At 44.2% G+C, this 12780-nt stretch overlaps 1 protein-coding gene across 2 annotated transcripts; it reads right to left on the bottom strand.

The window, feature by feature from the left end:
* Positions 1-5303: 5303 nt before the first annotated feature.
* Positions 5304-11287, bottom strand: LOC120661176 (MADS-box transcription factor 8-like). Of its 2 annotated transcripts, none has more exons than XM_039939907.1 (8): positions 10796-11287; positions 8191-8272; positions 7597-7667; positions 7144-7243; positions 6791-6832; positions 6625-6666; positions 5840-5997; positions 5304-5688 (listed from the first exon to the last, which is right to left on the bottom strand). In XM_039939907.1, the coding sequence occupies exons 1-8, from the start codon at positions 10978-10980 to the stop codon at positions 5640-5642; spliced, it is 729 nt and encodes a 242-aa protein (XP_039795841.1). In that variant the 5' UTR covers positions 10981-11287; the 3' UTR covers positions 5304-5639. The 2 variants fall into 2 exon arrangements, with proteins under 2 accessions (XP_039795841.1, XP_039795843.1); XM_039939909.1 differs by having other exon boundaries at positions 8191-8269; positions 10796-11253.
* Between the last annotated feature and the right edge of the window lie 1493 nt (positions 11288-12780).

Here is a 12780-nt window from a genome sequence, read left to right as displayed (position 1 = left end):
CATCTCCTTCGCCGTGGCCGCCGCCTGCTGGGCGGGCTGCTGCGGCTGCGGTAGCCGCACCAAGGGTCCAAGGCCACCGGCGGAGCAGAGACCATTCTGAAGGTCTCAAGGCTCGCCGTCCTCCCCTCCATTCCCAACCCCGAGGTGCTGCGGCTCAAGGCCGCGGCGGAGCTTGCCGCCCTCCACTCGCCTGGCGCTGCGTCTCAAGGCCGGTGCGACCTCTTTGTCGTCGGCGGCTCGTCCTCCATCACCAGCCATGGTGTCGCATCGAGCCCGTTGGCCATAGACTCCGTGAGCCATTCGCATCGATTTGCTTTGATTTGCCAGGCGGCCATGACCACGTCCGTCGTCCGTGTCCGTCGAGCCGCTCCGTTGATGCTGTGCTGCTGCTCTTGGTTTGTCCGTGTCCGCCATGAGCTCTTGGTGTGTGCTGTTGCTGCTCGCCGTTGATGCTGTGCTCGTCACCGTCGTCTGGAGGCTGGAGCTGGCCGTGTGCTGCTGCTGCTGGTCGGGGTGAGCATGCCCAGAACGTGCTTGATAAAATGGGTCAAAGGGGGTAAATTCACCTACTCCAGAAAGGGGTAACCGTATGCAAATCAAGCCACCCAACCAAACACCATCTCATCCTAGCCAGGCTCAACATCGCAGGTAACCAAATAAATGTTGGTTGGCTCCCTGGGGACAGGCCTCGGCTGCCCAGGCTACGTTTGTTGACCAGGCTTCATGAGACCAACGAACCAAACACACCCTACACATCTCAATGGAACGTGGTGTGGCCACATGCCTGCAGCCTTAGCTCTAGATGGCCACAGCTGGATGTTTCCAGTGGCCTTTGGTTTCTTTGATAGAGAGAGCAAGAAAAATTGGATATGGTTCATGCAACAGCTTAGGAAGGCAATAGGTCCCATGCAGCCTTTAGCAATCGGCACAGATGCAAGCAAGGGATTAGAGTCATCTGTGAAACATGTGTTTCCACAAGCAGAGATGAGAGAATGCTTCAGTCATTTGATGGATAACCTTAAGAAGTTATATAGTGGTGATGTCTATGGCAAGAACATGTGGCCCGCTGCTAGAGCATACTCTCCACATAGGTTCGAGTATTTCTTTGACAAGGTGTTGGCAGTTAGTCCACAAATCCAGAGCTGGTTGGATGAGCATCATCCCTTTCTATGGGCAAGAAGTAGGTTTTCTGCTGACATAAAGTGTGACTACATCAACAATAACCTAGCAAAATGTTGGAATGCTTGGATCAAAGAGCATAAAGACCTGCCTCTCTTTTGCATGGCAGATGCCATAAGAGAGAAGATAATGATCCTGTTTGCCAAAAGGAGAAAGATTTCTACAGCATTGCCTCAGGGGATACTACCTGTTGTCATACATCAACTCAATGCTACATCAAGAGGCTTAGGACACTTGAAAATTTCCAAAGGGCACCCCAATGAAGCAGAGGTCACAGAGGTGTACAAAGATGAGGAAGTTAGAAGGCATGTTGTGTACTTACCTCAGAAAATCTGCACATGTAGGCAATGGCAAGTCACTGGTAAACCATGTCCACATGCATTGACTGTGATTACTAGCATGAGACAGCCTGACATGGGGTCTTTTGTGGATAACTACTATTCAGTGGCCAAGTTTCAAGCAGCATATGCAGGCATAATTCCTAGCATCACTGACAGGACTTAGTGGCCTGAGGTTGACAAGGGGTTCATACTACACCCCCACCCCAATCCAGAAAAAGAAAGAACTTGGAAGGCAGAGGAAAAACAGGATCAAATCAGCTAGAGAGACAGGAGGCAAAGCTACTAGGCAAGTCAGGTGCCCTAACTGTAAAGAATATGGTCACAGAGCTAGTCGCTGGAAGTGTCACCTCACTGGAACAAAGAAAAGGTGTCCAGATTCTTATATATTTTCCATTTTTGTTCACAAGTTTCTTAACTTCATAACCACAAATGAATTATCTTTTGCAGGAAAAGATCTAAGAAGAAGCCTGCCAAGCCTGGGAGGAAGAAGAAGGCCAAGACTTCTGCTGATGCTGCTGAACCATCCTGCACTCCAAGGACCAGAAGAGCATTGGCAAGGGAAGCTGATGCCAAGGCAAAGAGAGAGAGGCTGAAGAAGCAGAAATGAAGGCAGCTGCAGCAAGGGAAGCAGCACAGCAAGCAGCAAGGGAAGAGGTTGAAGCTACAAGGGAAGCAGCACAAGCAGAAAGAGAAGCAACTGAAAAAGTAGCATCAGCAAGTGACTTTGGCAATGTCAGAGAACCAAGTGCAGACCCAATTCTTCAACCCATGGCTTTGGCAGTAGTACATGCCATAGACCCCATTCAGCATACCCCCCCCCCCTAAGCAAAAAGGTATTGTTATTGTTTTCTTAACCATTTAATTGTCCACTGTTGTATTCATGTGCTTACCTTCTCTTTTTTCACAGGGCACTATTCCAAGATCAGGAACCAGCCAAGAAAATGACACCAAAGAGGAAGATGTTGGCAAAAAAAAAGTAAAGAAAACTCCTCCTAAGAAGAATGCACGCAAGGCCAAGTGAACCATGACTGTTCTGTTCACTTACTTTTGCATGGCATTTGGGAACTGTATTTTGTGATGAACATTTCTGTAATGGGCTGGCCAATGGCCATAAAACTCTGTGTAATGGCACCCCTGTTTGTTGCCAAACAATGTGACAACTTTAGTTATGTAATGTGTTCTGTGATGGCCACTTGTCATAAAACTCTATGTAATGGCACACAATTTGTCATCTATTCTGCCCCTACATCTTTTATTCTCCAGTGCATTACAATTGTTCACACAAATTCCATCCAAAAGCATTTCATTCAAGTTGTTGGTACATCATTAAGAACGGCAACGGGTCGGGTTCGGATCGGGTGGAGTCTCCGTGCACCCAAAACCGAAACCCGAAATCGAAACCCGAACCCGAACCCGAAACCGATTCGGGTAGAAATCCATCACCAAAACCAAACCCGCGGATACCCGAAACCCGAATGGATATCCGAAACCCGCGGATAAATATACACATATTCACATGTATAAACAAGAGGCAACAAATAATAAATATTTTCGTGACTCAACTTTCAATAAATTTAATAGTCTAAGTAAACAAATTATCATTAACATATTATAAAACATGAGTTTTAATTCCAAATAATTTATTTCGGATATCCATTGGATATCCACGGGTGGAAACCAAAACCCGAAACCGAACCCGAAACCAAACCCAAACCCGAACCTGAAAACCGTGGGCAAAAAACCAACACCAAACCCGAAACCCGAAAAACCGAAACCCGCGGATACCCGCACCGAACCCGATCCGCTGCCATCTCTATACATCATTGCCTACATCAGTTCTTCACAACTGATTTCACAACAGCAGCCAATACAACAATTGCAATACAAACAACGACAATGTTCATTTTCCACATCATTTTCTCCAGCTTGTTCTCCAGATGCTTCATCCCCTCGTCTTGACCTGTTGCTTCATCCTTTGTGGGTACACCATGCTCTTCTCCTTCAAGTTCCTCAATCGGCTCATAGCAGAACTTTGATTATCTTCATATCCACCAATTGATCCAAATATTCCTTCTGAAACCTATAGAATCCACACAGCTTTGGATTCTACAAAAATTCAAAGAAAATTAAACCCTAGATTTGATTCCAATATCACAAACAGCACAACTTACCCCATTTCTAGGGCATTTAAAGAAGCAGCGCCCCTTGTTCGGTGTGTCCTGCCTGACCACGCGCAGCTCAATCACCCGCGCAACCTTGCAATCTGGGCACACAATCAAAGGGAGCCCAGTCTCTTTACCGACTGGATGCTGCTGGTGCACAGAACTGACGCCTCTTTCCTACCTCCTCATCGCCCTACTCAAGCTAGAGGACTCCGTCCTGTGCGACATTGCTGTGGTTGGGTGGGCTTGGCGTTGGGAGAGGCGGGATGGGAGGGGCGGCGGCGGGGGGGGGTGAGGAAAAGAACCGTCGGGGACCGGGGGGGACGAAATGAGAGAGAGGGGGGGTCGGTCAACGGGGTCCGCGCGGGCGCGGCGTAAAGAGGAAATGGGCAGGGGCATCGAGGTGTTTGTGCACCCCTCCGCTGACTCGGATCCAGCGTGTCAGGCCGACGTGGACTACCACATAGGCAAATGTGGTAAAAAAGAAGGAGCCTCTGAACAATAATGGTATAGATGTAGACATCATCCTAAGAGTGATAATCGAGCGAGTGGCACTCGGTATAATGGTAAAAATGTAAAAAACCCAGTGCTAGGGAGGGGAGGATGGAGGCGGGGCCGGCGCGCATGCGCGCGAGCGAGCGAGAGAGAGAGAACGGGAGGGAGGAGAGAGAGGGCGCAAAGGGGGTAAAAAAGGGCCTTGTTTGGTTATCTATCTTTCATAGCACGCACGTTTTCCAAGAAGAGAATCTTGCATGCATGGTGGCCTAAATGAAGTCTATTTGCAAAAAATTTTCAGAGATGGATGTAACTTTTCGCGACGAATCTAATGACGGTAATTAATCGATGATTGCATACGGTGATGCTACAGTAACCATCCTCTAATCGCGCGTCAAATGCCTCACTAGATTTTTCAGGGTTCCTAGCGCGGGAGTTCTGAAGTTGGTTTTATAAATTGATTTTGTTTGACACCGTAATTAGCAGTCAAAATATTACTATTCCCCAGCAAGAAACAAACCAAATAGTCCTGTGCGCATGGGTGAAAAGTGGTGTCAGGTATAGGACACGCGTCAGCGAGTAAAGGAGGCAGAAGAGAATCTACTTGAGTTTTAAAATCGAAATACAATTTTCTCTGGAACCGTTAACCCATTTGAAAAAGTGTTTGAACCGCTGTGTTGTTTGGAATTAACGCAACATAACATGATCCAATTTGAGTATATTCTTATTTATTATGAATATTTTAAAAATGAACATTTGGTATTTACCAATTCAACATTTTGGATAATACTTCTTCGACATTTTGGACATATCATTTCAACATTTCCACACAAATGTTGATCTAGTGTATCCACATTGCCTTGTTTTACTGGAAACTGACCCAAACAACTCAGGCATAGCATATGCATGTTTGTGCAAGAAAGCAGCTAGCCGACCTCTTCATATGCATGAGTTTTTTTTTTTGAAAAAAAATCATATGCATGAGTTTCCATGCACAATGTATATGCTTTGCATTTTCTATTCTGGAACTAGTGTACATACGTGTGCAGCTGCGCATGGAAGATGCATGAGAAGTTTCCTGGCAATATGGCTACACCTAGCAAAAGCAGACACTTCTGTAGCTAAATAAACACGCTTAAACTTGTACTGCAAATAACGAAATGTACAGCCGTACAGGCGTTATACACCGTAATTTTATGCAGCAGGTAGCAGGCAGTGACGTACGGCCTTTTATACGAGATACATTTGGACATGGATCGATAATCAGACACCTAGTCTTTGCGCGCTCTTCAAACGTGCGCTTACATATCACAAAATCACAACATATTAATTTGTTTTCCACACATTGATGACACAGGCAGACGACATATATGTGACTGGAACACAGCAGTCACACTTGCAGCAGAGCATCACGCGAGGACAGCCGCCGCGTTTTTTTATTTCCTTCCTTTCCAGCCCATCTTCAGGGTAGCCATGTAGGCATGAAGTTGTTCATATGCTCAGGAGCGAACCTGCAAGGCATGCCACAAAAACACGGCAGAGAATACAGTACAGGATCAGATGGCTATTCAGAGTTTCAGACTTCAGAGACGGCACCACACAGACCGCAGACAATACTCGTAGCGAAGACAGGAAGCAAGCTGCAGGTACACGGCATCGTACCCAATCTGCAGGGTTGGCTCAGGGGCAACTTCCAGGGGATGAAAGAATCCGTTCCTAACATGGGACGGGCCCTGCTGTGGGGACTGCCGCTCGTAGCCAAGCAAGTTGCCACCGTGCTCCCACACTTGCCCATGCACTTGGCTGCTGGTCTCCTCCAGCTGTTCACATTTCCTCGCAAAACAATCACAAGGCACATTAGTAAACCCTGCAGCTCATCAGTTGAGTATAATTACGTGTTGCAATCCCCAGCCACGCATGGCAAATAAATCAATAACCAGTTGAGTGTAACAATATATGATTTGATTTCAATTCCCATGCACTTTGAATGTTGGTCCATGGTAAATAAAGGATCACCCTTATAGCAGGTGAACAGTAATGTGATGGGAGACTATCCTTTCTGAAAATACAATGATAACTAAACTACAGTGTTTTTCATACGAAACCGGCCTGACCAAAGATAAGCAGCACAGTACGAGTGTACATGCAAACTGGTTCAGTCAGGATCATTGTTCATTTCTGCTGATGGAAATTAAACTAAATCATTGATGGCACATGAATTTGCAATAGCGTATAGTGTAGAGGGATCGGAGCACAGTGCTATATATAGATATATATATATGTCAACAGTAGTCAACTTGAAGGGTTCTCCAGATATGCATTTGGCTCAAACTGTATATGACTTGAAACTTCAAAACGTACAAAATAATGATATTTCCTGTAGTTTCTAGATAAGATCAACGAAAATAATTATGCAACATCAAGTATAGCTGGTAAGGAGAGCATACCTTTCTTCTAAGGCACTTATTTGCTTCGCACAGCATATGCTCCTGGAAAAAGGTTGACATCATTAGTTGGAACACTCATGCTCTTTTCTGAGCAGAAATGAACTAAGAAGATTAAACCTATATATGGCTAGGAATCAACATCATTCGCATTATATTATGAACATACCCTCCTCTGAAGGTCATTGAGCTGATCAAGCATATGCTGTGTCTGCAGGAACAGAGCTTTGATCAGTTAGCATTTATCAAAGATATATGATACTGCATCATTCAGACCTAAATCAAATATCCAGGCTGACATAATAGGTTTCAGGAAATATATGAAATTAACATAAATATTGTGGAATATAAACATTATATATATATATTATGTGTTGACAATCCCCAGTAATGAAAATTTTAGTTATGTACTGTCACAATTATATTATATATTCAAAGATAACCAATTATTTCAATACATGAAAAATTGTGTTCTCCAAGAGAACTTTACTGCATGACAAAATGGTGTATTCAATCAATTACCCTTGTGGATCTTATGTGCCTTAAGGATGAATCAAGTTGCTTCTCAAGCTGCTCAAGCTCTTTGATACCAAGTGTCCCGAGATCTTCACCGAGCAAATTTCTGTAGTTGCCAATAAAATATTGATAAAAATTATATGCATTTTAAATAAGTTATACACATTAAGCTAACTTCTTCTAACAACTTCAACTTGTATATATGCTTAGGACCCAATGCAATGCTTTAGTTTTTACACTAGCCAACCAGCAAATTAACTAGGGCAAAACCTTAAAGATGCATAGATACTTCTACATAGAAAATGTAACCGATTACCTGCTGTGGACTAGTAACATACACTAAAACTACAGTACTGCCTAGGTATTGCACTTCTTACAGAAATTGTCCATCCTCATAGCAGTTAAATCCAAAGGTCACTTCATCATGAAAAAAACTTATCGACTACAGATTCAACTTGCCTCTGAGTCCTCTGTAAATTTTCCACCCTTGCTTTCAGTTTGAGGTACTCGTTGCGACTGCTTTGCACTAACTGAAAATAGGAGCTACTTCAGAAAGATCTCTAAGGAAACAAATACACATTAAGTGCTTTTTGAGCAAATTGGCAAAGTGGACAATAGGGATGAAAAATGTATTCTGCATTAAAATAAAATAGCACTTCGCATGGAATTATATTTGGAAAACAAGTAAGCAAAGATGTAAACTTAGTTTTTCTGCATCATTATAGCTATGATTGTAACTTATACTTGGCTCATGAGACCAGAGAAACAAATGGCAATATTCTATGTATGAATGTATGACAATTCAAGAATTATTCTATAACAAGATATTTACTAGAATAAAATGAATATATGGCTATTGTAACTACCACATATTTCTTAAAACAACAAGACCATTATGTTTACTTATTAATAATTTATTAAAGATCAAAATAAATTGTTTCAGATGGAAGAGTAGTACTAGTATAAATCTTTTGACAACCAAGGAAATACTCAAAACAGAAGAGCAAATATCAGAAGAACTGGTTCATCAGATAATAAAAGTATCAAGCTAACCTCATTCTCCTTGTTCTGTATCGCAGTATCTGGTCCACCATAACTAGATTTTTGGTACCTCTCAAGTGTTTTGGTGATGCTGCTACAAGTTCAAATTGACATGGATAGTTAGCAGAGTACATAAAATACTATGGCTGGGGAAGATAAAACGCAAACGTGACTAAGATTCTCAACTTTAGAAGGATTTTGGTTGCATAAAAAAATATCAAAGCATCTGTACTTTTATTTTTATAATGGCAATGATAGTTCAAGCTCATAGAACTAGCTAGTAAGCCAGTAATACATAACACAAAAATTTCCTGAAGTTTAGATCCTTTATTTCACCCTGAAATTGACCTTATAGATACACGAACAAAAAAGCACAAGAGAGGGAGAACCTGGCTTCCCAACGGAACCCTAGAATAAATAATTCGCACCTATACCATCCTATACAATGGGAATTTCAGTTGTTCTGCGGTTCTGCCATGCTGCGGGCTTCGGAGAACATAGGAGGGACAAAATCTACTGTATACGATGAGTATGTGTCAGCATAAAATACTAGTGATACTAGAGTACTGGCAAGGTAGCAATTGTATAGTCTTTGACGGGACATCTGATAAATCTTTTCCTTGGCTGTGTTTAGTTCCTCCAACTTCCTCCAAAATTTCCAAAATTCCCATCACATCGAATCATTAAATGTACCAAAAGACGCATGCATGAAGTATGAAATGTAGATAAACAAAATAACTAATTTCACAGTTTAGATGTACATTTCGAGATGAATTTTTTGAGCCTAGTTACTCCATGGTAGGATAATATTTATCACAAACAAACGAAAAGTGCTACAGTTCGCTACAATGCTAATTTTGGAGGATTTCGCAGGATCTAAACACATCCCTCGGAGAGTTTTACAGGCATGTGGGGCATGAAAAGACAATTCCGCAAGACAAGGTGAGGAGACACGCAACCAATGACATTTGAAAGCTGTCATTGATTGTACCCTAGTTATACTTCCAGGTCAATCCTAGGAATCTTGTACCTTTCGTTGTCCTGGAACAACACAGGTCTCACGCGGTTACTTTTCACACTCATAGTACTTCAATACTACAAATACAAACCTCAAAGATGAATTAATTATGTTTTCCCTTTAAATTAAATGAAGTTAGACATGTAGGCTGTTTGATGTAAAAATAATTCACATTTTAGTTCGTGACCTCTCGACTTATTAAAAGAATTAAGAGGGACAAAAATGAAGAGCATGTATATCGGAAAGTAATAATATATTGTCCAGCATACAAACACAAATAAGGTGTGGAAATGCATACTCTGGTTTCTTCTGGACATTTACAACAGAAATAAGAGTTTGTTGTTTCAGATTTAGAACTAAATAAAATAACAATTGCTTGCAATTACCAGTCATCAGATTATCATGAAAGTTTGTATAGAATTTCCAGCATCTCAGCAAAATATTTAGTGACGCAAAGACAGACCAATACACACCCAATCGTTACCATAGCAGCTAAATTTGGGAAGCAAGGTTTCTCTTTTTTCCATCATTTTTTCCCAGCAGAGCCAGGCCGAAATTACAATGTTCCCTAGAGAGTAGGGCAAATTTGGACAGACTGCATGTGTCCATTAGAAAAGAAAGTTATATAAATTTGTTACATACTGAAATTCATGAGTGATCTAAAATCATGCTTATTGTTTTTTTTAACTGTATGTTAGATCATTCAAACGAACCAGAAACTGACCTCTACTAGCCTTTCAGCTGCATATATCATGGCAAAAAGTATACAAATAAACCAGGAAAATAGACATTAAAAGTTCACATATGCGCTGTCATCTTTAGAATATTTCGTTTGCTACAAAACAAAAACTTAAGTCATCAATCCTCATTATTAATTTGAGACTAACAAAAATACTTTGGCAAGGGACTTCAGAAACAGCAGCCACTCATCAGATGCGAATAAACGTTTTCTGTTTCCTCCCAAATCCCAAACGATCTACGCAAACAAACTAGGGGTTAGGGGATGCATGCCGAGAACCTCGACCAGGACCAGTGTCCCTGCACGACAACAGAACGCCAACTGGCTAATACGTGATGCCCAAATAATAAAATAAACTTTCGCCAAACTCTTGTCAAATGGCACACCAAAACATGCCAAAATCTGAGCAATGACGGCCCCGGCTTTGATGTCTCTCTCTAGCTCTCACGCATGCAAGTACGCAGTTATTAACCGTGAGTTTCGCGCCATCTCTAGACCAATCGGGTGTACTCTAACCCCGTCCGGGAGCAAAAACCACCAGATCTACAAAGATCACTACACCCCCCACAAGCCACAGAGCAACCAAAACCCTAATTCCGCTAGAAATCCACCAAGTTTCTACTCCCAAACCTCGAAAACGCATCACACATCACAAGTTTAGAAACCAGGAGCTGCGCCTCTGGCAGATCCACCCGGTCTAACCCAGATCCCCGCGAAACCACGCCCGGAAACCCCTCCAAGCTCCCGCCAGCACCCCGTGCGCTTCCTCCGGAGACCAGATCCGGCGAGATTTCCGGTGCTGCCAACTCGTACACACACATGTATGTGCACCGTGCTGGCGCGTGCGTATGTATATATACCTCTGCCCGCTGCAGAACTCGTAGAGCTTGCCGCGGTTGGAGAAGATGATGAGCGCGACCTCGGCGTCGCAGAGCACGGAGAGCTCGTACGCCTTCTTGAGCAGGCCGTTGCGACGCTTGGCGAAGGTGACCTGGCGGTTGATCTTGTTCTCGATCCGCTTCAGCTCCACCCGCCCCCTCCCCATGGCTCCCAACCCTTGTTCCAGCTAGCCGCAGCAGCTACCTCCGCACCACCCACACCACCGGAGCTGCTGCTAGCTGCTCTAGCTCCGATCCCTCCTCGCCTCCCCCGATCGAGCCGCGCAAAAGCGAAAGCGGAGGAGGGGAAAGGTGGGGAGGGCGCAGGCGGGGATGGGAGGGGGGAGGAGCCGGGGTTGGGGTTAAAAGGACGAGGCGAGCGGGGTGGTGAGTGATTGGGCCGCGGCCCCCATTGCCATTTCCGGCAAGGTGGTGGGCGACGCGGAACCCTAGAGGCAAAAGGCCAACCCCCCCTCGTCTCGTGATCGCTCTCCCTCTGCGGCCGCTCGATCGTACACGCCACCTTCGTCGCATTAATCAAATTCAATTCCGCACCACAATATCCGGCCATGTGTCAGCCACCCTCTCTCTCTCTGTGCTGAGCTGATGAATGGACCAGTGAGGACTCGACAGGTCGAGGCAGGAGGGAGAAAGAGAGAGAGAGAAAGGGGAGAGAAAGGCCGTGGACTTTTCCGGATGGAACCTCGGCGTGTCGTGGTTTTGGGCAAAGGCCCCCTAGCCTGCCTAGACACGCACACACCACTTTCCTCTTTGCCCCAGTTCTTCCCTTGAGTCCCTCCTTCCCGTGGATCGTTTCCGGCTTCTTCCAACGGGCGTGCAGCGGCGAACGAGCCTGCACCTATGCCGTTCTGGTTCGTCTCTCGTTGCCGTAGTTCGTGTAGACAGGACGGAGCTCTCCGGTTTGGAACACTGGATGAGGTGAGAGTATACGTACCTGCTGCTAGCTGCTGCCTCCGTTTCGCTTTTCCCTGAAAGGAGAGGACGGAGTTGCTCCGTTTTGAATTGCTCGCCGCCTAGGGATCAGGATGTGTGTGGTGCTGTTGTTTCAGTATGCGTGCAAGATCGTGTGGAGTCCTGGACTTTATCACTTCCATTTCTGTTTCAGATTCAGAAAAGGGTGGATCTGCAGGTGCCATCTGAAGCTGTTGATCTGGTTCGATGGGAACCGAGGCAACAGTCATCACTGATGTAGTAACTTGCCCCGGATTTGATCTCTCTTGCAAGATGGTAACTGCACAGCAAAGCATTGGTAGTTACCTAATTAATTGTTGGGAGCTGACAATTTGCCAAACGTGGCTAATAGTAAGGAGCTAGTAAACGGTTGGCTGCTTTGCATGTGTAATAGTACATGGCAACTGGATACATCAAGAAATTTTGCTGCAAAACCTATAGTTTTGTCCATGCATTAGCGAGCATGCATGCATGTCTAAGTTATTAAATAAATACTCCATGCAATATGCTTGGACATCAATTATTCAGCAAGGAAAAATTAAAAATCACGCTATATGTATATTACGTACGTTTTTCTATTCAAACGTTTATTATTTGCTCCCACCTTGGGACTTCAAATTAAATGCTTGATGATGTAACCATATGTACGCCTTCACAGATGATTGAAAAACCCAAATAGAGCATGCTGCACATCACGTCCATTAGTACCATCTGTGCAACGAAAACAAAATTCAGAAATATCCAGGAGCACAAGTTCACAGCAAAGCCATGCACAAATTAAAGACGCTATGCTGACCAATGCAAATACGTGGAGCCAAGGCCTGTAGAATATAATGTGGATCAGCGAATAATAAACAAGCAATGTGCACCTATGGTGTACCAGTACACTGAACCCACAGCAGCGGGCAGCTGGTCAGGAGCATGCACGCACGAGATCAAGTGGCAGTGGCCTGCTGCCTAACCTAGCCAAGAGCAGCCATATATATGTGCAATAC

This window comes from Panicum virgatum, chromosome 2N, assembly GCF_016808335.1.
Source record: "Panicum virgatum strain AP13 chromosome 2N, P.virgatum_v5, whole genome shotgun sequence".
NCBI lineage: Eukaryota > Viridiplantae > Streptophyta > Magnoliopsida > Poales > Poaceae > Panicum > Panicum virgatum.
The sequence above is the reverse complement of the archived record's forward strand: the minus strand, read 5'-3'. Positions and strand labels throughout refer to the sequence as shown.